The sequence below is a fragment of the Hemicordylus capensis genome, chromosome 3 (genome assembly GCF_027244095.1).
Source record: "Hemicordylus capensis ecotype Gifberg chromosome 3, rHemCap1.1.pri, whole genome shotgun sequence".
NCBI classification, from domain to species: Eukaryota; Metazoa; Chordata; class Lepidosauria; order Squamata; family Cordylidae; genus Hemicordylus; species Hemicordylus capensis.
Window position 1 is genome coordinate 6,012,826 of NC_069659.1, and position 22,638 is coordinate 6,035,463.

The 22,638-nt window shown below is 47.9% G+C and overlaps 1 protein-coding gene across 9 annotated transcripts in view; it reads right to left on the reverse strand.

Moving 5' to 3' along the window:
* Positions 1 to 1,197: 1,197 nt before the first annotated feature.
* The window catches only part of RELT (RELT TNF receptor), a 92,699-nt gene continuing 71,258 nt past the window's right edge, over positions 1,198 to 22,638 (reverse strand). For 8 of the 9 annotated variants that reach the window (XM_053313036.1, XM_053313037.1, XM_053313042.1 and 5 more), the window contains 6 exons: positions 12,642 to 12,722; positions 12,463 to 12,544; positions 11,124 to 11,366; positions 9,764 to 9,947; positions 3,171 to 3,220; positions 1,198 to 1,484 (listed from right to left, as the gene is read on the reverse strand). In XM_053313036.1, the coding sequence (XP_053169011.1) occupies positions 3,173 to 3,220; positions 9,764 to 9,947; positions 11,124 to 11,366; positions 12,463 to 12,544; positions 12,642 to 12,722 (638 nt within the window). In that variant the 3' untranslated portion in view covers positions 1,198 to 1,484; positions 3,171 to 3,172. The remainder of the gene's footprint in view (positions 1,485 to 3,170; positions 3,221 to 9,763; positions 9,948 to 11,123; positions 11,367 to 12,462; positions 12,545 to 12,641; positions 12,723 to 22,638) is intronic. The other variant, XM_053313035.1, reaches the window with a different exon arrangement.

The following is a 22,638-nucleotide window of genomic DNA, read 5'->3' on the forward strand; positions in this document are numbered from 1 at the left end:
ATGCAAATAGGACTGAGTTGCATAGTTTTTCCAGGTCTAAGTTTCCTTGATTTATGTAAAAAAGTAATTTAGGTTATTTTATTTAATGTAGCTTGCTAGTTGGAGACAAAGAACTGGGGAGGGCCCCTCCCTGCCTTCATCTCCTGCTTGTGAGCTTCCCAAAGGCAACTTTGATTAGATCCAGAGGGGCTGCTGTTATAGTCTTTCCTGTGTGGAATTCACAAAACCTTGGCTTCTCACTGGGTGAGACCCAGCTATGCTGGGAGGAATGGGCTTTAATGAAAATAGACAATTTCCATTCCCTACCTGAAAATCAGGGCATCTCCTCGGTGGAATGACAGCAACTCCATCTACAATACATTATTTTTTCCAGCTGAAGTGAAAAGGAACAGATCTAGTTAGGCATTCAAGACCAGGAGGGAGCCACATGTTGCTCAGGGGAGCAGGAAGGGAAGACACCCACTTTCTGTATGGTGGGCCCAATCCACTGACCAGGTTATCTAGGAGAACTGTCCAGGGGAATGTGGTCAAAGTTTTTTTGTTGTTGTTGTTTTTAAAAGAGGGCTACATGCGCACTCCTGCATCTCAGCCTCTGAAAATTGTTGAAAAATATAACTTTTCTTTAATAGCTGACGAATTAGCACAGGAAGGGAAAAGAGTTACATCACCCAGCACCACTGATATTCGCACCTTTCGTGGGGTCAGCTACAACAATATGTGAGCAGCCACATTCCATGGAGCACTCACAATTGCAATGACAAGCTAGCTCTGTGTGTGTGTGTGTGTGTGTGTGTGTGTGTGTGTGTGTGTGTCGGTCGGGGAGGGAAAACCACAATTTCCCAGTGACAAAATACTGCTATTTGGATGCTGAGAAAATGTGACCTTTCCCACAACTGAAATCCTCCCCTGAGGGAAGATGCTTGGATCCTGCTCCCCGCCCCCCCCTCCTCTCCAAGGTCTGGAAAACTAAGAGGTACCTTCCTCCTCCTTCAAGCTCATCCTTGACGCTCTGTTGGATTTGGCCTTTGTGACTAAAAGTGCTGCCTATAGGAAATAACCCCCCCTTAACTGACTGTTTAAGGTGGTTAGCCACCCACACAGGGAATGTGGAGTTGATTCCATGCGGTGTAGACAAAAACGCATGTAGTGGTTTTCCAGTTTGGCAGCTGACGGACTCCCTCCCTCCCTCCCTCCCACACCCTTCGCTTCCCTTCAGTCCTCTCTCAGAAAAGGAAAACGTCTCTGCAATGCCAGGTGTGTCCTCTGGAGTTTCTCTCCAGCTGCCACGGACGGCGTTACCTGTGGGGGCCTGCCCCACAATGCTCCAGGGCACTGGTGGCCTTCCAAAGGGGGGAAATGGGGGGCCCTCCTTCGCCTTCCACAGCACCCAGGGCATGCAGTTCTTGGGTGGGCTGCTTGGCCTGAGGCTTCCAATTCAACCGCTGGTCCAGCTCTCCTGCAGCACGGCAGAGTCAGATGATCACCTGCGAATCAGAAGAGAGAGAGGATGAGGTCGGCAGAAAGGACTGAAGAGCAAGAAGGAGGGGGAACAGCAAAACAGATTTGCCTGACAAACGTTGATGGTAACTGTTGTCCAAATGTGCAAATATTCAGCCAACATTTGATAGGTGGTGCTATTTCGCAATAGCAGTTAACATGTGACAATGTCTGACAACTGAGAGGCCAAAGTATCTAGTACATTATGTTCTGATTTCATGTCTTTAACTAGTCAGAGAGAATCCCCCTTAAATAAGTGAACTACGCCAAGCCAACTGAATCTCAAAGGCAGTTTCTCATTCTGGTGACCTCAGTGTTGAATGTCGGGGTCCACTTTCAATTCCAAAATCAAAAGTGTGAAATCTGAAATGTTCTTTGCAGAATGGCCTCTGGTGTGTTGGGCAGAGAATGGACCTTGTGTGGCAAGAAAGATTCTGTTCTGGGATCTGTATGCAGGCATTGCTAGTAGTACTGCTAACGCCGCACCTGTAGCTTGGAAGCTGCTTGGGGGCAGAGACCCCTCCTACAACATGCCATGTGCACCCAAGGTGCAACACAAAGGCATACACGAATAACTGACTGCTAGCATTGAAGAGGGCAACCTCGCAGACTAATTATTGCAAACCTATTATCTTCACCCCCTTAAAAATACCACACAGCATGAGAGGGAAGCCACTGTCATATGTACGTACAATACGACCTTATACTAAGGGCTTCTTGTGGGGGTAGGGAGAATAATAGTGACATTCTTTTGCGCAACTGCTCTGATAGAAGGTTTCTGTGCACAGGTCCCTCCTATGGAAATAAAGGAGAGCTGTGTAAGAGCATAGCCACGCCCTATGCATGCCAGTGAGAACGGCGCAAGAGAAATTCCCATTGGTCTTGTAGTGATCTTAATCATTCGTTTTTCTGTCGGAATGAGAGTGGAGGACATAGAATCCCAAGTCCTGGGCCAAAGTATTTGGGGAAACCCCTGAGGATCGCATAAAACCTGCCTCTCTAATATTTACCTGATCCTTTCCATTTCTGAAAGTAACTTTCTGCATTTTCCCACCCCAAATACAGTCCTGTGAGGTGAGCTACTGTTGTTACCAAAGAAAATATCACCTGCTGAATTTCTGCCTGCCACACACAGTGGGTTTGCAGTGGCTGTTGCTGGTGGCCATCTTTGGGGTTTTGTTTTTGTTTTGTTAAAGACTTTGAGCCCTTTCTGTATCATCTTATTTCTTTTTTCTATGTAAGCCGCTTTGAGAACTACTATTACTGAAAAGTTGTTCATGGATATTGGTGCTAATAATAATAAAAAATAAATAATAATAATGCTGCCTCTTAAAGGTCCAAGAAGCCTGCTAGAAATAACTTTGGCAACCCTGCCCTGCTTAGAGACCTCACAACACTGCATCTCATCTGCAAGGCTGACCTCAAGAGCCCCAGGCAGAAAAGAGCTTTTGCCAGTTCCTCTCATTCCTATGCCTAATAGCTGCAACTGACCTGGCCAGAGAGCGAGCGAGCGAGCGAGCAAGCAAGCAAGCAAGCATGTATGCAGCATCCCAAAGCCCAGCAGAGCCCAATTCTCAAAGCACCTGCACCAGAACTAGTCTCCTTCCAGCAGCAAAATTGCACCTTCACCCCTGGCAGAGTTGGCAGCATTAAGTTAGAAACTGGGGCATTACCTTCAGATAACCAGGTTGCTCTCCCCAAGTCTAACAACAAACGGGCTGTGCTGGAAGAGGAACGGATGACACGGCGGTTAGAATTTGCAGAGAGGCAACCGTCTGTAGCTGCTGCACAGTTTGTGCTCTCTCCGAGCCAGCCCCTTGTTTCATCTCACCCAGTGCTCTCTACTCTGACTGGCAGCAGCTCTCCGAAGCCTCAGGCTGGTGTTCTGCTACCTGGGATCCCCCCCAATAACAGGGAATGAACCTGAATGCAAAGCAGGTGCTTCCTACTGAGCTGAAGTCTCTCTCTCTCTCTCTCTGCACTGGCTACTGATTACTGTGGCTAATTTATAAAAAGGCCAGGTTCTAGACTCCACCCCATCTGGATTCTGTGTTTCCTGTGCCAAAGTTGGTCATGGAGGACAGGTCTATCAATGGGTACTCGTCTGGATGGCTTTAGGCCACCACCAGCCTCAGAGGCAGGATGCCTCTCAATACCAGTTGCAGGGGAGCAACAGCGGGAGAGAGGGCATGCACAGACCTCTTGCCTGTGGGCTTCCCAGAGGCATCTGGTGGGCCACTGTCTGAAACAGGATGCTAGACTAGATGGGCCTCCTTGGGCCTGATCCAGCAGGGCTGTTCTTATGTTGCCTTAAGACTCTGCACTGAGGGACACTCTGCACAAGCCCAGCAATGCTCATTTTCCCGGTTGGAGAGCATTTGCTTAGAAAATAAAATCGTGCTAGTGATGATCATCTGCATTGTCTTCAAATGTGGGCTGCAACAGAGGGGAGTGTGGCTATATCTGATACTTTGCTGCAAAGCAGGTCCAAAGTGGTCAGTGTGTGACAAGGGAGACACCTCACAAAGTGGCAATCAATTCTGTAAAAACGATTAGGGGCTTGCTGATTTCAACCAAGCGCCATAAATCTCACAGAAATCAAAGAGAGAGGGTTAAGCAGGTGATCGGTCCACAAACTCATGGGTCTTAAGTTTACTCAGTTTAGTCATTGCTAGCTTTGGCTGGATTGTGCCCATTTCACAAATTTATGGTCAGTATCCAGATTAAGGCCCATTGAAACTAATGGGCCATGAGTTTTTTTAAATCATATTCATAAACCACCTGATGGGTGTATCTCTAGGCAGTATACATAATTTAAAATACAAACACAGAGTGAAAATAAAACAAAGTTGCAGAATAAAAACAGTAAGACATTTTAAAATTCATTTCAACTAAACCCCTGAAAAAACAGGTGTGTTTTGAAGCTCTTTTTAAAAGCAATCAGAGATGGACAAGCTCTTTTTTTGGCAGGGAGAGTATTCCAAAGCCCCAGAAAAGGCTGGCCATGACTAGTGTTTTCTCAGTTTCAATAGTGCTTCGTCATAACTGTCTGGTTGACACTAAGCTATCCATGGTGATGAAGACCAAAAAGGATTTCAATGAGCTCCAAAAGGACCTTTCTGAACTGGGTGAGTGGGAAACTAAATGGCAAATGTATTCTGTGTCGACTCCTGGCGACCACAGAGCCCTGTGGTTTTCTTTGGAATGCAGGAGGGGTTGACCATTGCCATCTCCCGCGCAGTCTGAGACGAGGCCTTTCAGCATCTTCCTATACCGCTGCTGCCCGATAAAGGTGTTTCCGATAGTCTGGGAAACATACCAGTGGGGATTCGAACCAGCAACTTCTGGTTCCCTAGGCAAATTAATTCCCTGCTGCACCATTAGGTGGCTCATTATAAATGTGCAAAGTGATGCACATTGTGGCCAAAACAGTAGCTGGGTGACTCTGGGCCAGTCGCTTCTCTCTCAACCTAACCTACTTCACAGGGTTCTTGTGAGGAGAAACTTAAGTATGTAGTACACCGCTCTGGGCTCCTTGGAGGAAGAGCAAGATATAAATGTAACAAACAAACAAATATTTAAAAACCCAACTTCATAGGTATGCTGATGGGGGTTAAGCCGTCAGTGATGAACCAAGAGAAAAATCTTTGGAAAGTGGCAGATAGCTCAGTGAAAATGGTAGCCCATTCTATGGAAGCTGTGAAAAAGGCAAATCCCATGCCAAGGGTCATTAAGAAAGAGATCAAAATAAAACTTCTAATATCATTATGTTATACAAATTCATGGTGTGGCCACATTTGGAGTACTGTGTACAATTTTGATAGCTGCATCTCACAAAGGAAGATGTAGAACTGGAAAAAGTGCAACCAAAATTATCAGGAGCTGGAGTACCTTCCATATGGGGAACAGCTATAGCACTTGGGCTTTTTAGTTTATCTTAGGAATAAGGCAACCAGCAGGAGACCTGATTAAGGTCAATAAAATTATGTGTGATGTGGAGAAGGCAGATCGAGAGATCCCCCAGCCCCACCTCACTCAAGGGTCATCCCATGAAACTGACTGGCAGGAGGTTTAGGATAGGCAAAACTAAATTCTTTTTCACACCGTACCTTATTAGTCTTTGGAATTCACTGCCACATGATTTTATTTTAGTACATTTATATATCACCCCATACCAAAAGGTCCCTGGCCAGTTCACAACATAAAACCAATTAAAACATTAGCATAATTAAAATAATTTAAAATATACTAAAACCAAAGCTTTAAAACTACGATGTAATGATCACTAGCTTAGCTTGCCTTAAATGGGGATTAAACAAGTTCATAGGCTGCCCCCTGGTAACTTGGCAAAGAGGTACCTTTTAACATGGTGATTCTCTTTATTTAGCAGGGGGGAGAGTAAATGGCCCTCTCCATCCCCAGCACGGTACCTCCAGTGACTGTTGCTGGCGTCTATCTTGTGTTTCTTCTTAGACTGTGAGCCCTTTGGGGACAGGGATCTATCCTACTTGTTTCTCTGTGTAAACCGCCCTGAGCCACTTTTGGAAGGGCGGTATAGAAATCAATCAATCAATCAATCAAATAATAATAGTCTTGATAACTCAATGCTACCTCTGGGCTCAGGAGGCTCCTAAATCCCAGTTGCAGGGGAGCAACAGCAGGAGAGGGGGCATGCCTGCTAGATGGGCCTAATCCAGCAAAGTTGCTCTTGTGTTTTGATGGATACTTCTCTCTCTCTTGGTACCCCACCCTTTTTCAAAGGAGGTGAGAATGGTAAACCTCAAGGGTCTCTTATTTAACCAGCAAAACAAGCCAGGTTGGGCTGTGTGAGTGTCCCAAGGTTGCCCACTGAGTTCCAAGTCTGAGCAGGGTTTTTGTCACTTGGGTCACAGGAACAGAGGAAGCTGCCACTGGTCCAGCTAGCTCAGTATTGTCAGCACAGACTGGCAGCGGCTTCTCCAAGGTTGCAGGCAGGAATCTCTCCCAGCCCTATCTTGGAGATGCTGCCAAGGAGGGAACTTGGGACCTTCTGCTCTTCCCAGAGGGGCTCCACCATCCCCTGAGGGGAATATCTCCCAGTGCTCACACAAGTAGTCTCCCATTCAAATGCAAACCAGGGGTGACCCTGCTTAGCCAATTCACGCTTGCCACCACAAGACCAGCCTTCCTTCCATTTTCCCAAAGTGTGTTGCCTCTTACTCAGAGGCAACCCGGAGGAATGACGCCTGATGCAGTTCTGGGGGTATGTGTGTGGGGGACGACGAGAAATGGGCCCCAAAGTGGGTCGGAATGCTTTTTTTTTTTTGGAGGGGGGGAGAACACAAAAATGTTTGTGAAGCCCTTTCCTTCCCAGTTCACTTCAGTACTAATACCGAATGGGTACATATTAGTGTGTTATAGCTAACAAACTTCTTCAAGTGGCCTATATGTAAAGAGTGGGGAAGGGGGCAGCAGAACAGCTGCTGTGTAGGCAGACAGTCCCTGGCCGCTCCAGCTAGGGCTACGAAAGGCCCTCCTCTCTGCCCCATACCTTTGAGAGCTGCTGCCAGTTGGTGTAGACAGTCCTGAGCTGGGTGGGCCAATGGTCTGACTCAGCGTTCCCAACTTTGGGACCCCAGATCTTGGATTGCAATGCGCATCATCCCCATCCACAACGGCCAAAGCCCGAACAGCATTCTGGCCCAACGACATCTGGGCACCAAAGGTTGGGAGCCCCCCGCCCGCAGTGGAAGGAAGCACCACCCCCTCTGTCTGCTGGCTCAGCCCCATAGCAGACACTAAGTGAGGGGCGCTGCAGGCCTTCACTAGATGAGTTGACTAAAGGCGGACATGCAGAGGTTTCTTGTTGACAGACTGAATCACTGCAGCACGATTTGTAGTGGGGTGGCACAATGAATGCCTGGGATGTCATTACTGGCACTGCAAATAGTGCCGGTTGGTCTCTGGGTCATCTCGGAGAGACCACACCACTCCTTTGCTGATAGAGTTACACTGGCTGCCAATAGGCTCCCGGGCAAAATACAAAGTGCTAGTTATAACTTATAAAGCCCTAAATGGCTTAGGCCCTGGGTATCTGAGAGAACGTCATCTTCATGATGAGCCACACTGCCCATTGAGGTCATCGGAGGAGGTCCGTCTCCAGTTGCCACACGGGGATGGGCTTTCTCGGTTGTTGCCCCGAGACTGTGGAATGCGCTCCCTAGTGAGATACGATCCTCCCCATCGCTGACAATTTTTGAAAAGCATTTGAAAACCCACCTCTTCACCCAAGCTTTTTCGGTTCTTTAAAATTTTAAGGTTTTAAATTTGTGGGTGATTTCTAAATTGTTTTAAGTTTTTGTATATGTTTTAACTTGTTTTATGCTGTTGTTAACCGCCTAGAGATGAAAGTTTGGGGCGGTGTACCAATTTGATTAATAAATTAATTAATATCATAATTAAAGTAGAAGCCCAGAGAGACTTGTGCACCTTCTCTTGGGGGACTCTGTATGTCTGCTCCCCACTCTCTGCCCCCCTCCACCTGAATGCGCTCCCTTTTAACTCAGCTGGAAGTAGTCATCTGTAATCTTAATAAAAGTAACCTGTTTTTGTGCCAAAACAGAAAGGCAGGTTGGGTGTATTCTCTATGCAGCAGAGCTTTGGCCAGTCAGTTGGTTCAGCTCTGGCCCAGAGGCCAGTGGAAGGGTTTGGGCCCCAAAGGTGGGCAGTTGATGGAGAGGGCAGGAAGACCATTTCTGGCTGTTTTTAAAAAGACCCTTAAGACACACCTGTTTTCTCAGGCTTTTAATTAATTAATTTTTAAATGGCTTGTTTTATATCATAAAATTGTTTCATTCAGGAGACCTTCTGTATATGGCAGCTTCTTATGTTCTGAGGACTCCATGGGCTCAGCTGGGACCAGTGGCCATTTGGCTTCTCAGCAGGACTGTCCATGATGTAACTCCATTATGTAAGCTTTGGCTACACTTTGCTTCCTTCCCCCTTCGCTCCCCATTCCCATTACTCTTTGTATCGCATCTCCTTTAAGTCATGATTATAAAATAGAAATCACCTTGGCAAGAAGGCTGTGTATCAAATGTAGGGCACTAACACAATACATTCAAGGAACTTTTAACAAGCTAAGCAACAGGCAAAGAGGGCAATTCCAGTCTCCCAAAGCCAAAGACAATTTTCAGCTAACTACTGAGAGCCACACGGGTTCTCAAGGCCCAGATCCAAAGCAATGTATGATTCATCTTCATGCTGTGCACATACCAAGTCTCATTTAGGGTTGTGAAATTCAATTCACCCTTGAATCTATTTGGGTCGAATTGGGGGTGATTCGCAAATTTGACCCTAAACTGAGTTGCCCTCAAAATAGAGGACCTGATTCGGGCTTAAGGAGAATCACCCCCAATTCCAATTGGTAGACCAGCCCTTCCCGATCGGCAGGTAGACCAGCCCTCCACTCCAGACTTGGCACATCCGGTCTACCAGGTTGACCAGTCCTCTGAGGTGGGGTGATGTGCTAAGTCCAGAGCTGAGGACTGGTCTACCCACCGATCTCCGGGGGAAAGTGCAATTTTGAGGCCTGTTTCCCCAGCAAAATCGACCTCAAAATGGCACGCGAAATGATTCGGGTGATTAGGAAGTGATTTGTTGTGGCAGCCGGCCAAATCGGCTGTTTTTGATGGATCAATTCAAGGGCTCTGCGATTCGACCTTGAATCGAATCACAGATTTTGATTTGGGCACACCCCTAGTCTCTTTGCTCATGAACTGTTTCTTCTGAAGGCACCTCTCCAAGAAACTTGCAACTTCTTTTTAAATGCCTCTTACTTTAAGGAATAGTTACAGTTGGAGTTCTCAGACTAGGGTGCCCAGATGTTGAAGGATTCCAACTTCCAGTCTTTGGCCATTGTGGCTGGGGATTATGGGAAGAATGGGGCTGAAGTTCAGGGGCAAATCATCTGCTTTGCCTGCAGAAGATCTCCGGCTCCATTCCTGGCAGCATCTCCAGGTAGGGCTGAGAAAGACCCTTCTCTGCCGGAAGCCCTGGAGACCTGTTGCTAAGTCATAGACAAGAATACTGAGTTAGACGGCCCAAGGGTCTGATTCCATAAAGGGCCGCTTCCCATGTTCCTCTAACATCTGGGGAACCCAGTTCAAGAACACCTGAGTTACAAGATTAGGTGTAAAAGCTGTAACAAGGAGAAAGTCACACATGGTCCTGTATGCGACTTTACGTTTGCAATTCCAGAGACATTTGGGGCTCTCCCTCTGCTCACCTCTTGTTGGCTGTCTGCCGCCGTTGTAAGCCATTTTGGCTTCACACCGTTGCCGACAAGCGGTTTTTGCTCGGGAAGGAGGCAGGCGTAAGGGGGTTCAGCAGGCTGTGCTCCCGCGCTCTCCGAGATGGTTTTCACTTCTGAGGGGCTGGGCTTCTGCTCAGGGATCCGGGCAACACGGAACCTGACCAAAAAATAAAAATAAAAATCCAAACAATGCATTCAAACTGCTAAGCAACCAGGAAGACCAGCCACGTCTTGGAAAAGGAACCAGAAAGCAGCCTGGCTTCTCCAGATGGGAAAAGGAAGAGCAGACAGCAGAAGATGCCAGCCTGCAGAGCTGATAACTTCGGACGGCTTCACGTAAGCGAGCCAAGTTGCAGACTACAAGGGAGCACCAGAACTTCTCTATTCTACTCTCTCTCAGCGTCTAGAACGATTCAAGGCCTGGTTCTGTCCAGGGCAGGTTTGGGGGTGGGGAGGGGGGTCCCTCAGTTACTTGCCACTCACTTGCATGGGAGGTCCAGAGAGATGGATTTGGTGGGCGGGGGGCTTGTTTTTTTTTACATACATGCTTTTGGATAACTTTTTAGCTTGTTTTCAAGCTTTAATGTAAGCTGCCTTGGGCGGTTCCAGTTTGGTACAGAAAGGTGGAGTATGGATATTTTCAACCAACTTGTGGAGGAGAGCTGGTCTGGTGGTAGCAAGCACGAATTGTCCCCTTTGCTAAGCAGGGTCTGCCCTGGTTGCCTATGAATAGGAGACTTGATGTGTGAGCACTGCAAATTAGGTTGAAAAATAAAGGGGAGGAGGGATCCCTAAAGCAGATATTCTGACAGGACAAAAATAAATTTAAAATATACATTTAGATATACTTAAATGGCTACACAAATATATCGCATTAACAGAGCTATGCAGAAATAAAGTTACAGCAAAATTTTATTGGATCGGGGCCTGAATTAGACCCACACTTGCCCACCATCACGTCGTTTCGGACAAACACAACCGTAACGGTGCGCCGAGTCGTGAGAGGGGGTAAGAGACAAGCTGGGGAGTGACTTCCGGCCCCTTTTATTTTATCATGCTATGGGGCCTTTTAGGGGCACAACGTGTCATAAACTGGCCCTGGTTGGAACCCCCTCTCTAGGGAAGGGGGCAACAGGCAGGGGAGAGTCTTCTCACTCCCCCACCCCTTCTTCTCCCATCGTCTTCCAAGGCACTGCCAAGCCACAGTCACAATCCTCAGGGCTAGAAACTTGTCTTCTTTTTGTCCTTCTTAAGTGGCTTTTCTCAGGCGGTCGAGTCCTGCATTGGTGACCACAGGCCTTAGAATACACACAGACCTGCTTCTGGCACTCACCTGCCCACTGAGAGGATGGTGATCTCCCCCGGCCGACTGGCCTTGCTTCCTGCCTTCGGCGGCTTGGTGGCCGCGCTGCCGGGTGTGGCGGCCGCGGCGTCTTCCGTGGAGAGCGGCACCTCCGGCCACTTCTTCTGGCTGCACCGGGTGCAGGTGGGGCCCGAGCGAGGAGCTAAGCCCTGAACGGTGTGCAGGTGGTGCTGATGTCGGCAGATGTGGGGAAACTGAGGCAGGAGATGCAACCTATTGGAGTGGGGTGGGGGGAAACCACATTATTATAGCAGAGGAGAGATCAGCCAATAGCAGCCCTTAGGGTTTCTAAGCGTAAGAGGTTTAAATTGAGGTTTCAGAGTCTTCGTTCCTGGAAGGGCTACCTTGGTCCTGTAACAGCAGAATTACAGGCAGACATTTAATGCCGAGTTCTCAACAGACTATGGGAAACACCTCTATCGGGCAGCAGCGATATAGGAAGGTGCTGGAAGGCATCATCTGGTGCTGGGTGGGAAGAGGTCATGGTCAACCCCTCCTGGATTCTACTAAAGACAACCACAGGGCTCTGTGGGCACCCGGAGTCGACACCGATTTGACCACACACTTCACCTTCTCAACTTTGGGTACCGAGATGGACTACAACTCCCACCACCCCCTAACACAATGGCTCCCTGATGAGCAAAGAGGCACCTTTTCAAGTGGTGATTCTCTTGTATTTAGAAAGTGGAGAGCAACTGGCCCTATCCAGCCTGAGCACAGCATCCTTCCAGGGGCTGTTGCTGGGGCCTGCCTTACATTAGTCTGTGAGCCCTTTGGGGACAGGGAACCCTCTTCTTTATTGTTCCATGTAAACAGCTTTGAAAAGCAGTATATAACTATTCGTAGTAGTAGTATTCATAGCTGCCGCTGAACCTGGATGTAGCACACAGCCATCATGCCTAGTAGCCACTGATAGGAGTTGTCCCCCATGAATGTGTCTACCTCCCCTTTTAAAGCCATCCAGGTTAGTGCTATAGAGCAGGGTTTCTTCATCTTGGGCCCCCAGATGTTGTTGGACTACAACTCCCATCATCCCCAGACATGGCCTTTGTGGCTGAGAATGATGGGAGTTGTAGTCCAACATCTGGGGGCCTAAAGTTAAGAAACCCTGCTATAGAGCAGTGCATTCAATCCAGGATGCACTGTACGCATGTCTGCACATCCCTCTGAAGTTAAACTAGCTGTCTTTGCCTCTACCTTTTTTGAACTGCTGCAGGGCAGGGAGGTGTTGGGGGGGGGGTGCGGTGCAGGGGAAAGGGCTGGAGCAGGAGCAAAGGAAAATGGCAGCGGTGGGGAGGGGACTCCGTACTTGTTAACAGGCTTGTAGACGGGCTGCATGAGCTGCTTGCTGTGGTAATCCTTCAGCATCTCCTCCAGGACTGCAGCATTCTCTGTGGGTGGAAGAAAACAAGGGGCGGGGGTAAGACCCAAAGACAACCAGTTGCAAAAAGGGGAAAGCAATTCCTCCCTCTCCTACTCAGGACTCACCTTTTTTCTCGGTGATCAGACGCACGAGGACGCCGATGGTGTCTTCATTGGCGTCTTCGATTCTGTAGGCAGAGCTGCTCCCTAAAGAAAGAGGATAACCAGTTTTGAAATAGGCGGCTACTGTTTTCCGTACACGGTGTCCTCCTCCCGCCCTGAAGTCCGCCCAGTTTTCAGCTCGGCTCAGCCAAAGGGCTGCTCTTCAGAACGGCCTCATCTCTTTTAAGGCTCTTACTGCGATTACTGAATATTTATATAGTTTCAACTGGTTGCTTTTTGTAAGTGGCTTTCCTATTTTTAGATGAAAAGCAGGATATAAATAAATTAAATACATAAGATTTTTTAAAATATAGGTATCGGTAGCTGCTTTTTGGCCGCTATCACCGGCGCCGTCTAGCACTGCACTGTCTTCAGGGTTTCAGAGAGAGGGGTCCTTCCCAGCCCTACCTGGAGGTACTCCCAGGGATTGAACCTGGGACAGACAAAGCAGAAACCTGGCCCCCACCCCATAAAAAAGCGAAACCGCCATGGAAGTTTGCCATGGAAAAGTTGCATTTGCAAAGATAAACACCTTGATAAGTGAAGAGAAGGTGACTGTGTTAATACACCAAGGAGCAGCAACTGGGGAATGGCCCTCCCTTGCCCACGTCTTCACATGTTTGCAGACCTGCATCTCTACTTCATGCTTCATCGAGTTGACTGCTGCAACCACCAGTGCACACATAATGTGCGTCAGCTGCAAAAGGGCTTAATTCGGATTCTTTAGCTCAACTGAGCTGTGGATGAGAAATCCTTTTGGCAGGGACATAGCCCTAGGTGGGGGCAGCCCAATCACATTAGACAGCCAGCGTGGTGTAGTGCCTAGAGTGCCGGACTAGGACCGGGGAGACCCGAGTTCAAATCCCCATTCAGCCATGAAACTAGCTGGGTGACTCTGGGCCAGTCACTTCGCTCTCAGCCTAACCTATTTCACAGGGTTATTGTTGTGAGGAGAAACCTAAGTATGTAGTCCACCGCTCTGGGCTCCTTGGAGGAAGAGCAGAATATAAAATAATAAAAATAAAATAATAATAATAATAATACTGGCTGCACAAGAACAGGCACTAAGAACAAATGCAATAAGAGCAAAAGTCGAAAAATCAACCACAAACAGCAAGTGCCGCCTTTGTAAAGAAGCAGATGAAAGAGTGGACCACCTAATCAGCTGTTGTAAAAAGATCGCACAGACTGACTACAAACAAAGGCATGTTAAGGTAGCAGGGATGATACACTGGAATATCTGCAAAAAATACAAGCTACCTGTAGCCAAAAATTGGTGAGACCATAAAATTGAAAAAGTTGAAGAAAATGAAGATGTAAAAATATTATGGGACTTCCGACTACAGACAAACATCTGCCACACAATACACCAGATATCACTGTAGTCGAGAAGAAAGAAAAACAAGTGAAAATAATCGACATAGCAATACCAGGGGATAGCAGAATAGAAGAAAAAGAAATAGAAAAAATCACCAAATACAAAGATCTACAAATGGAAATTGAAAGGCTTTGGCAGAAAAAGACCAAAATAATCCCAGTGGTAATTGGCGCCCTGGGTGCAGTTCCAAAAGACCTTGAAGAGCACCTCAACGCCATAGGGGCCACAGAAATCACCACCAGCCAATTACAAAAAGCAGCTTTACTGGGAACGACGATATTCTGCGACGATATCTATAACAGCAACAACATTGACAATAAAATCCAGCCATCCCAGGTCCTTGGGAAGGACTCAATGTCTGAATAAAACAAACCAGTCAATAACACCTGTCTGACTGTGTAAAATAATAATAATAATAATAATTAGTAGTTAGTAACAAACAACATGCAGGCAGGATTCTCCCCATTCAGCTGGGATGACTGGTCACCTTGCATGAGTTTCTTAACATCTGTACAACTATTTAATAAGCTAAACACTGATTTAAACAGGATTAAACGAAATGCACGTTCGGATTAGAACAGTTGCAGTAAGGCTGCCTTTCCGGCCGCCATTGCATGCTGCAGACAGAAGAGGGCGCTCTTGCTCCCTCAGACAAAGCCAAGGCCCAGCTTCTGCTCAAGACTGCCACTTGCCACGTTGCTCCGAGAGAAACGGCCGCTCAAGTTACACCATTAGGACTGGCTGAAGCAACAGAGAATGGAGCCAGGCAGGGCAGGGGCAAAAAATTTCATAATCAACTGTTTGACGGATGGAATCAGTATTGGCTCTGGGATTTTAAGAGGGGGCCCAGACAAGAAAGAGGGACTTGTGCAAGCATCTTCCGACCCGGCTTTGGGGGTGTCGAGCAAAGGCATGGAAGGCAATGCACGCTCTCTAAGAGGAAAAGTAACCTCCCCACATGTGAGATGCACAAATTCTCCCCTTGCCAGTATCCATAATCACAGGAAGAAGATGCCCACCCATGCACCGGGGACTCCTTTCTTGCGACTGCCTCTTAATGTGTGCAACAACTTGGTGGTTTTTATCACATCAGGATCCTGCCCTTTCTCTCAGGAACATAGAAAGTTGCATTACACCGAGTCAGACCACTGGCTCATCGAGCTCATCACCTACACTGACTGGCAGAGGGTTCTTCAACGTTTCAGGCAGGACTAAGTGATCACAGGCATGCCAACAGACGATTTGGGGGTATATAGTACCCCAAATGGAGACTAAAAATGTACTGTACCAATCCGATATTGAAGTAATGAGTACTCCAAATTGCTCAAACACTTTAAAAACTTGCATTAAACATGATACCAATTGCAACATTAAAAATCAGCGCATTATTTATTATTTAACTCTTCATGGGTAAAACAAAAAAAGGCACCAAGATACTTGAAACCCCCACAGTGTGTTAATGATGTCAATAATATAGCGCAGATATTGTGTGTTGAGCCTCTATGAGATACCTCAATTTCTGGGGGTGGGTGGGTTTGAGCCCTGCCAACCCCTGCAAGTTTACACACCTGGAAGGAACAGATTCTGGACTAAGCATCTACAAACATAAAGCATACTTAGTATTGCAACAGCTTTTGTGGGGTCTCTGACCCCTAGCACTACAAGTGCACAGTACTTTCATTTCCCCATGCAATCCAGTAGGGATTGTCACCCCAATATCCATATTAGTAAAAAAGAAAGAAAGAAAAAGACACTTTTAGACAATATTATGAAGGAGTGATGGATGAACCAAAGGAGAGGAGAACTGGTCTTGTGGTAGCAAGCATGACTTGTCCCCTTAGCTAAGCAGGGTCCACCCTGGTTGCATATGAATGGGAGACTAGAAGTGTGAGCACTGCAAGATATTCCCCTCAGGGGATGGAGCCACTCTGGGAACAACAGAAGGTTCCAAATTCCCTCCCTGGCAGCATCTCCAAGATAGGGCTGAGAGAGAGCCTGCAACCTTGGAGGAGCCGCTGCCAGTCTGTGCTGACAATACTGAGCTAGATAGACCAATGGTCTGACTCAGTATATGGCAGCTTCCTATGTTCCACCAAATCTCTTTACGGATGATCTTGACCTAGAAGATGAAATTACAGAATACTAAACATTAAACATAATGCCCCCCCCCGCTCTCAGGTGGGGTACAATCCACCCCAACGCCCTCTGGGCTTGGATAACTTCATGGAGGAGAGGTCTATCAATGGCTACTAGTCTGGTGGCTGTGGGCCACCTCCAGCCTCAGAAGCAGGATGTCTCTCAATCCCAGCTGCAGGGGAGCAACAGCAGGAGAGAGGCCATGCACAGACCTCTTGCCTGTGGGCTCCCCAGAGGCATCTGTTGGGCCACTGTGTGAAACAGGGTGCTGGACTAGATGGGCCTCCTTGGGCCTGCTCCAGCGGGGCTGTTCTTATATTCTTAAGGACTAACACATCTATTGCAGCATAAGCTCTCATGGGCTGGAAAAGCTTATGCTGCCATACAAATGTTCATCTTTACAGTGCCACAAGATGCACACTGTTCTTTCAGAAAGACCGAGCTCTACTATTCCATAGAAATCTAGCAGTTATGCCGCTGTTCTCTACAAAATAGGTCAGGGCTGCCTTTAGAGTAACACACACACACACACACACACACACACACATACACAAGCAAATATCCTTCTTGGTCCTTTCTCTGGCAGCGTGTGTTGGTGGTAGTTATGGCAACAGGGCTTCGGTTGAGGGTTTTCAGAATCTGCATTGTTGTAATTTTCTGAAAACAATCCGAGAAAGCTGGAGCGGTGGAGAGAGGAGAAGGGGAAGGGAGGAAAAGGCAGCAGAGTGGATGGAGGAAGCTGTACAGACCAGACTGGCGGGCCACACGGAGTGCCCGAGACAGTAGGGCTCTCAACCTCCGGAAACGCAAGGATAAACTTGTGTCCGGCCACCTGTCATCATCACGACTGCTGTAGCAGACCAGGGTAATGTCAGACCCAATGGAGGGCAAGACTCTTCTACTTTTAAGAGCTGATTAAACGGAGTTGCCATCTCTTATTAACCAAGGGTGCTGGCGTCTCAGGCCAGGTGTCTCTGGGCATGTGCAGAGTGCTCCCAAAGTTTTCAAAAGAGGACCTGAGGCTGAAGAAAAGTTAAGTTGTGCTGTCAAGTCAGAGTTGATTCCTGGTACCCACAGAGCCCCATGGTTGTCTTTGGTAGAATACAGGAGGGGTTTACCATTGCCTCCTCCCGCGCAGTATGAGATGATGCCTTTCAGCATCTTCCTGTACCGTTGCTACCCGATATAGGTGTTTGGGGAACATACCAGCGAGGATTCGAACCGGCAACCTCTGGCTTGCTAGTCAAGTCATTTCCCCGCTGCACCATTAGGAGGCTGAAGCAGAGAATCCCATTTATTTGGAAATTGAATGCTCCCTTCCTCTATCACTCCCCAGGCATGATCACCTGAAGTGCTCATGATATATTTGGGATATCAGTCTTTTAAAGTGTGCTGATTGTGCTGTTATGGTAATCTGGTATCCTGCACCACATCCTCGGTGTGTGGCCGAAGTGGCAAAGGCCCCCCTTGCTTGGGGAGGAGAGCTGGTCTTGTGGTGGCAAGTGTCAATTGTCCCCTTGCTAATCAGGATCTGCCCTGGTTTGCATTTGAATGGGAGACTACATGTGTGAACACTTATGGGATGGAGCCATTCTGGGAAGAGCATCTAGGTCCCAAGTTCCCTCCCTGGCAGCATCTCCAAGATAGGGCTGAGAGAGATTCCTGCCTACAACCTTGGAGAAGCCACTGCCAGTCTGGGTAGACAATCCTGAGCTAGATACACCAATGGTTTGACTCAGTATATGGCAGCTTCCTATGTAACGTGAAAGTAAGGAGTCTGATTTCTCTCCTCTGAGGTGGCAAGCGTGAATTGTCCCCTTCCTCTCCAAGACAGGGCTGAGAGAGATGAAACCTTGGAGAAGTGGCTGCCAGCCAGTATGGACAATCTTGAGTAGTGTTGAGGGGTGTGCGGAGAAACATTCAAGTCCTCAAACAGCAGGGTATGCCGTGAAACTAAAGAGGTTTAGCCCAAGAGACTATCTGAAGACAGCAGATAATTCAAAAATCAAATAGAGTTCAAAAAACAAAGAAAGATTTATTAAGAAACTAAACATCATAGGAACATAGGAAGCTGCCTTCTACCGGGTCAGACCCTTGGTCCGTCTCGCTCAGTATCGTCTACCCAGACTGGCAGTGGCTCCTCCGAGGTTGCAGGCAGCAGTCTCTCTCAGTAGGGGTGTGCACAGAACCAGTTCCGTGCACACCCGGGAGGCGGGGGAGCTCCTTTAAGGCATGGGGAGGGTGCTCTTACCTCCCCCGCTGCTTCAAAATACGCTGGCATAGGGCGTGTCTATACCCACTTGCTGCCCCGGTCAGCATAATTCTGGAAGTAGCCCATGCATGTGCACATGCGTGCTATTTCCACTATTCTGCTGACTGGAGCAGCAAGAGGGTAGACAGATGCCCTGTGCCGGTGTTTTTTGAAGCAGCGCCAGAGGGGGAAGCTTGGCGCGGGCGGTAAGAGCATCGTCCCCGTGCCTTAAAGGAGCCCCTGCCCCCGTGTTCGAACGCGGGGGTTCTGAACCTGTTCGGTGTTCTAGGAACAGGTTCATGCACATCCCTCTCTCTCAGCCCTGTCTTGGAGATGCTGCCAGGGAGGGAACTTGGAACTTTCTGTAGGCAAGCAGGCAGGTCCTCTTCCCAGAGCGGCCTCATCCCCTGTCTTACAGTGCTCACGTTGTCTCCCATTCAAATGCAAACCAAGGAAAATCCTGCTTAGCAAAGGGGGCAATTTATGTTTCCTGCCCCAAGACCAAGTGGCGCAATGGGGAAATGCTTGACTAACAAGCAGAAGGTTGCTGGTTCGAATTGCCGCTGGTACTATATCGGGCAGCAGCGATATAGGAAGATGCTGAAAGGCAAAATCGCATACTGTGCAGGAGATGGCAATGGTCAGCCCCTCCTGTATTCTACCAAAGACAACCACAGGGCTCTGTGGGCGCCAGGAGTAGAAATTGACTTGACGGCACACTTTACCTTTACCAGAAGACCAGCTCTCCTCCCATAGAAAGAGCCATTCAACAATATGCACAAACAAGCACTAGCCTTCAACAGTTTGAACTGACTCTTAACTGACCAAGAGAGACTATTAACTTAACTCCTCGTGCCTTTAGTAGCCAGAAGTGGTTACTGCGGTGCTAAGAGCAATGCAGAAGTTTTTTCTGAGGTGTGAATTCTCATTCTATCAGAGCAAATGAGATTTTTTTCAATTAAACAACTCTCATGATCCCACTTTCACTTTTTCACACTTTCCTTTACTATGACTAATATGAGGAAGTAATCAATTCATCACACTTCACCTTATGAAGACAAACCTCATAAAAATAAATTTACCAAAATTCACCCCTCTGCCCAATCACTCTTAAATTGGGGATGGGTGGTAGCCTCCACCCATTAGGCACTATCTACCAGCCCACCCCACTCCTTTGGGGCAGATCCACTTTCTGCCCCCAATCTGCCCCAAAGACACCCAAACTTCAAATATTCCCAAAAAATCAGCCCTCTGCCCAATCCCCCTGAAATTGGGGTGATAGCCTCCACCCATTAGGCACTACCACCCCACCCCACTATTTTGGGGCAGATCCACTTTCTGCCCCCAAACTGCCCCAAAGTCACTAAAACTTCAAAAATTCTCAAAAAATAACCCCTTTGTCCAAACCCCCTGAAATTGGGGTGGTAGCCTCCACCCATTAGGCACTACCACCCCACCCCACTATTCTGCCCCAGGCCCCACTTTCTGCCCCAATATGCCCCAAAGACATGAAAATTTCAGAAATTTACCAAAAATCAGCCCTTTGCCCAATCCCCCTGAAATTGGGGTGGTAGCCTGCACCCATTAGGCACTACCACCCCACCCAACTCCTTTTGCCCAGATCCCATGCTATGCCCCCAAACTGCCCCAAAGTCACTAAAACTTTAAAAATTCACCAAAAATCAGGACTTTGCCCAATCCCCCTGAAATTGGGGTGGTAGACACTACCCATTGGGCACTACCACCCCACCCCAAAATCTTGCCCCTGGGCCACTTTTTACCCCCCCGAATCGATTCAGATTCAGATTCGGATTAAATCCGAATCCGAACCGAATCAAGGGTGATTCGGGTGACCCAGATTCGGGCACAAAACAGAACCGGGGTGATTCGGTTCGGGTCCGAGCCGAATCACCCGAAAACCCGAATTGCACACCCCTAGAAACTGATTGCCAGGAAATCTAGGAACAACAAAGGAAGTACTTCTTCACACAACGCATAATCCACTTGTGGAATTCTCTGCCACAAGATGTGGTGACAGCCAGCAACCTGGATGGCATTAAGAGGAGTAACAGCAGGAGTGAGGGCATGCCCTCAATTCCTGCCTGTGGCTTCCAGTGGCATCTGGTGGGCCACTGTGCGAAACAGGATGCTGGCCTAGATGGGCCTCCTTGGGCCTGATCCAGCGGGGCTGTTCTTATGTTCTTAAGGGACCCTGGAAATCTTCTAGTTCAACTCCCTGCAGGAAAAACTGGCATTATTATCTGCCACTATATCTTTTGATCCAGCAGCTGCTTAAGGGGTTAAAATTCTGGTCAGGCACTATAAAACTCTGCTTGTGTGTGACCCTAACTAGAAGAGAATTTTGGCAGAGGCCGTTTGTCTCTTCCCTATAAAACACGGTGCCACCCAGCATGTTGCACGTTTCTGGGATAGTTGAGAACAGAAATAAGGATGCACTAAATGCTCTAACTGCAGAATGATGAACTTAGCTATCCAAGAAGAGAGCTCCAGAACACAGAGAGGAAAATGGTTCCGTTCATGTCATCTCTGTCTTCCTGAGGCTCCCAGGAAGCTCCCAACCTTGGGTCCCTTTGGCCGTTGTGGCTGGGGACGATGGCAGACGTAGTCCAATGTCATCAGGGGACCAAAAGTTGGGAGACCCTGGGAGTTGTAGTCCAACAGGGTTTGGAGCCCCTGGGAGTTGTAGTCCAAGGTTGGGAACCCCTGCCCTAGAGAGATGAGACTTCATTAAAGAACACCACCTCCAACCAATGCGACTTCTATTGACTGTTTAGCTCAGATTTAGTGTAGTGTTTAGCTTGTGAGCCCTTTGGGGACAGGGACCCATCTTTATTTCTTTATTATTTCTCTATGTAAGCTGCTCTGGAAACTTTTGTTGAAAAGTGGTATATAAATGTGTTGTTGTTGTTGAGTGTTGGACTAGGACCAGGGAGACCCAAGGTCAAATCCCCATTCAGGCATGCAACACACTGAGAAGCTTTGGCTCAGTCACTTATCTCTCAGCCTAAACTACCTCACAGGGTTGTTGTGAGGATAAACATAACTATGTACACCACTCTGGGCACCTTGGAGAAAGTGTGGGATATAAATGTAAACAGAAATAAAATTATTTCTTTAGCTAATATATAGACCCGCCTTGCTTTTTTTATTTTTTTAAAAATGGGTTTTCAATCACTTTAGATGCATTTTGCCTCCTCAGCTCTGGCTGCCTCTCCCTGCCCCGGCTAATGCTAATTACAGGTGGCTACAGGTGGCCATTTTGCAGGTAGTAACTTTTGCTAAGTTACTACCTCCTGCTGGCCCATTCCTGTTCAGAATAGGAATGTGCACGAGCCAGTTCTGCGCCTCCTTTGGAAAGCGCCGAACCAGCTCGGGTGTCCGCTGCGGAACTGGTTTAGCGGGACGGGCAGCAGTTTCCTTAAGAAGCAGGTCCTTACCTGTTTCACTGCTGCCCTGATATGGCACTCACTCTAGCAAAGGCCGCAGCTGTGGTGCTGTTCCCTGAAGCCAGCATGTGAGGCATCAGCACGCACATGGCCGCCACGCATGCACAGCAGCCATGTGTGTACTAACACTGCATGCGCAGGTTGCAGTGAACAGCGTCGCAACCGTGCGCGGCCTTTGCTAGAGCGAGCACCGTGGCAGCAGAGAAACAGGGAAGGAGTTTTGCTGCTGAGTTTTAGAGGGAAAGTTACATCGTGTTGTGATGTGTCCTTTTGGAGCTGGATAAAAGGGAGCCAAGAGAAGCAGCCACGAGAAGGAGGGCTGCATGTGGGAGAAGAGTTCTGTGTGGAAGCGAGTGTGCTGCGGAGTGTTGTGTGAGCCGGAAGGCTGGAAAACCAGCAGGGTTGGGTCGGGTCGGGTCGAAATTGCTAGGGAAGGTCGTGGTGAGGGAACTGGTCCTGGCAAAGTTGTTTGTTTTGTATTTTGAACTCTGAACGCTTGCCAGCTGAACTTCACCTCATTTTTACCTGAACTGGATTTCGAATTTTTGCAACCTTTTATTCTAGTAAACCTGTTCTTGTTTTGATACTATTTTACAGGTGTTTCTGTCTGTTATTTTAGTCCCACCTCATGCCTACCTGCCCGTTTTATTTACCAGACGACTGAGTTTTGAAACAGTTTTTTGAAAGACGGGGGTTTCAGTGACTGGGAGTGGAACAAGCGAGAGCTCT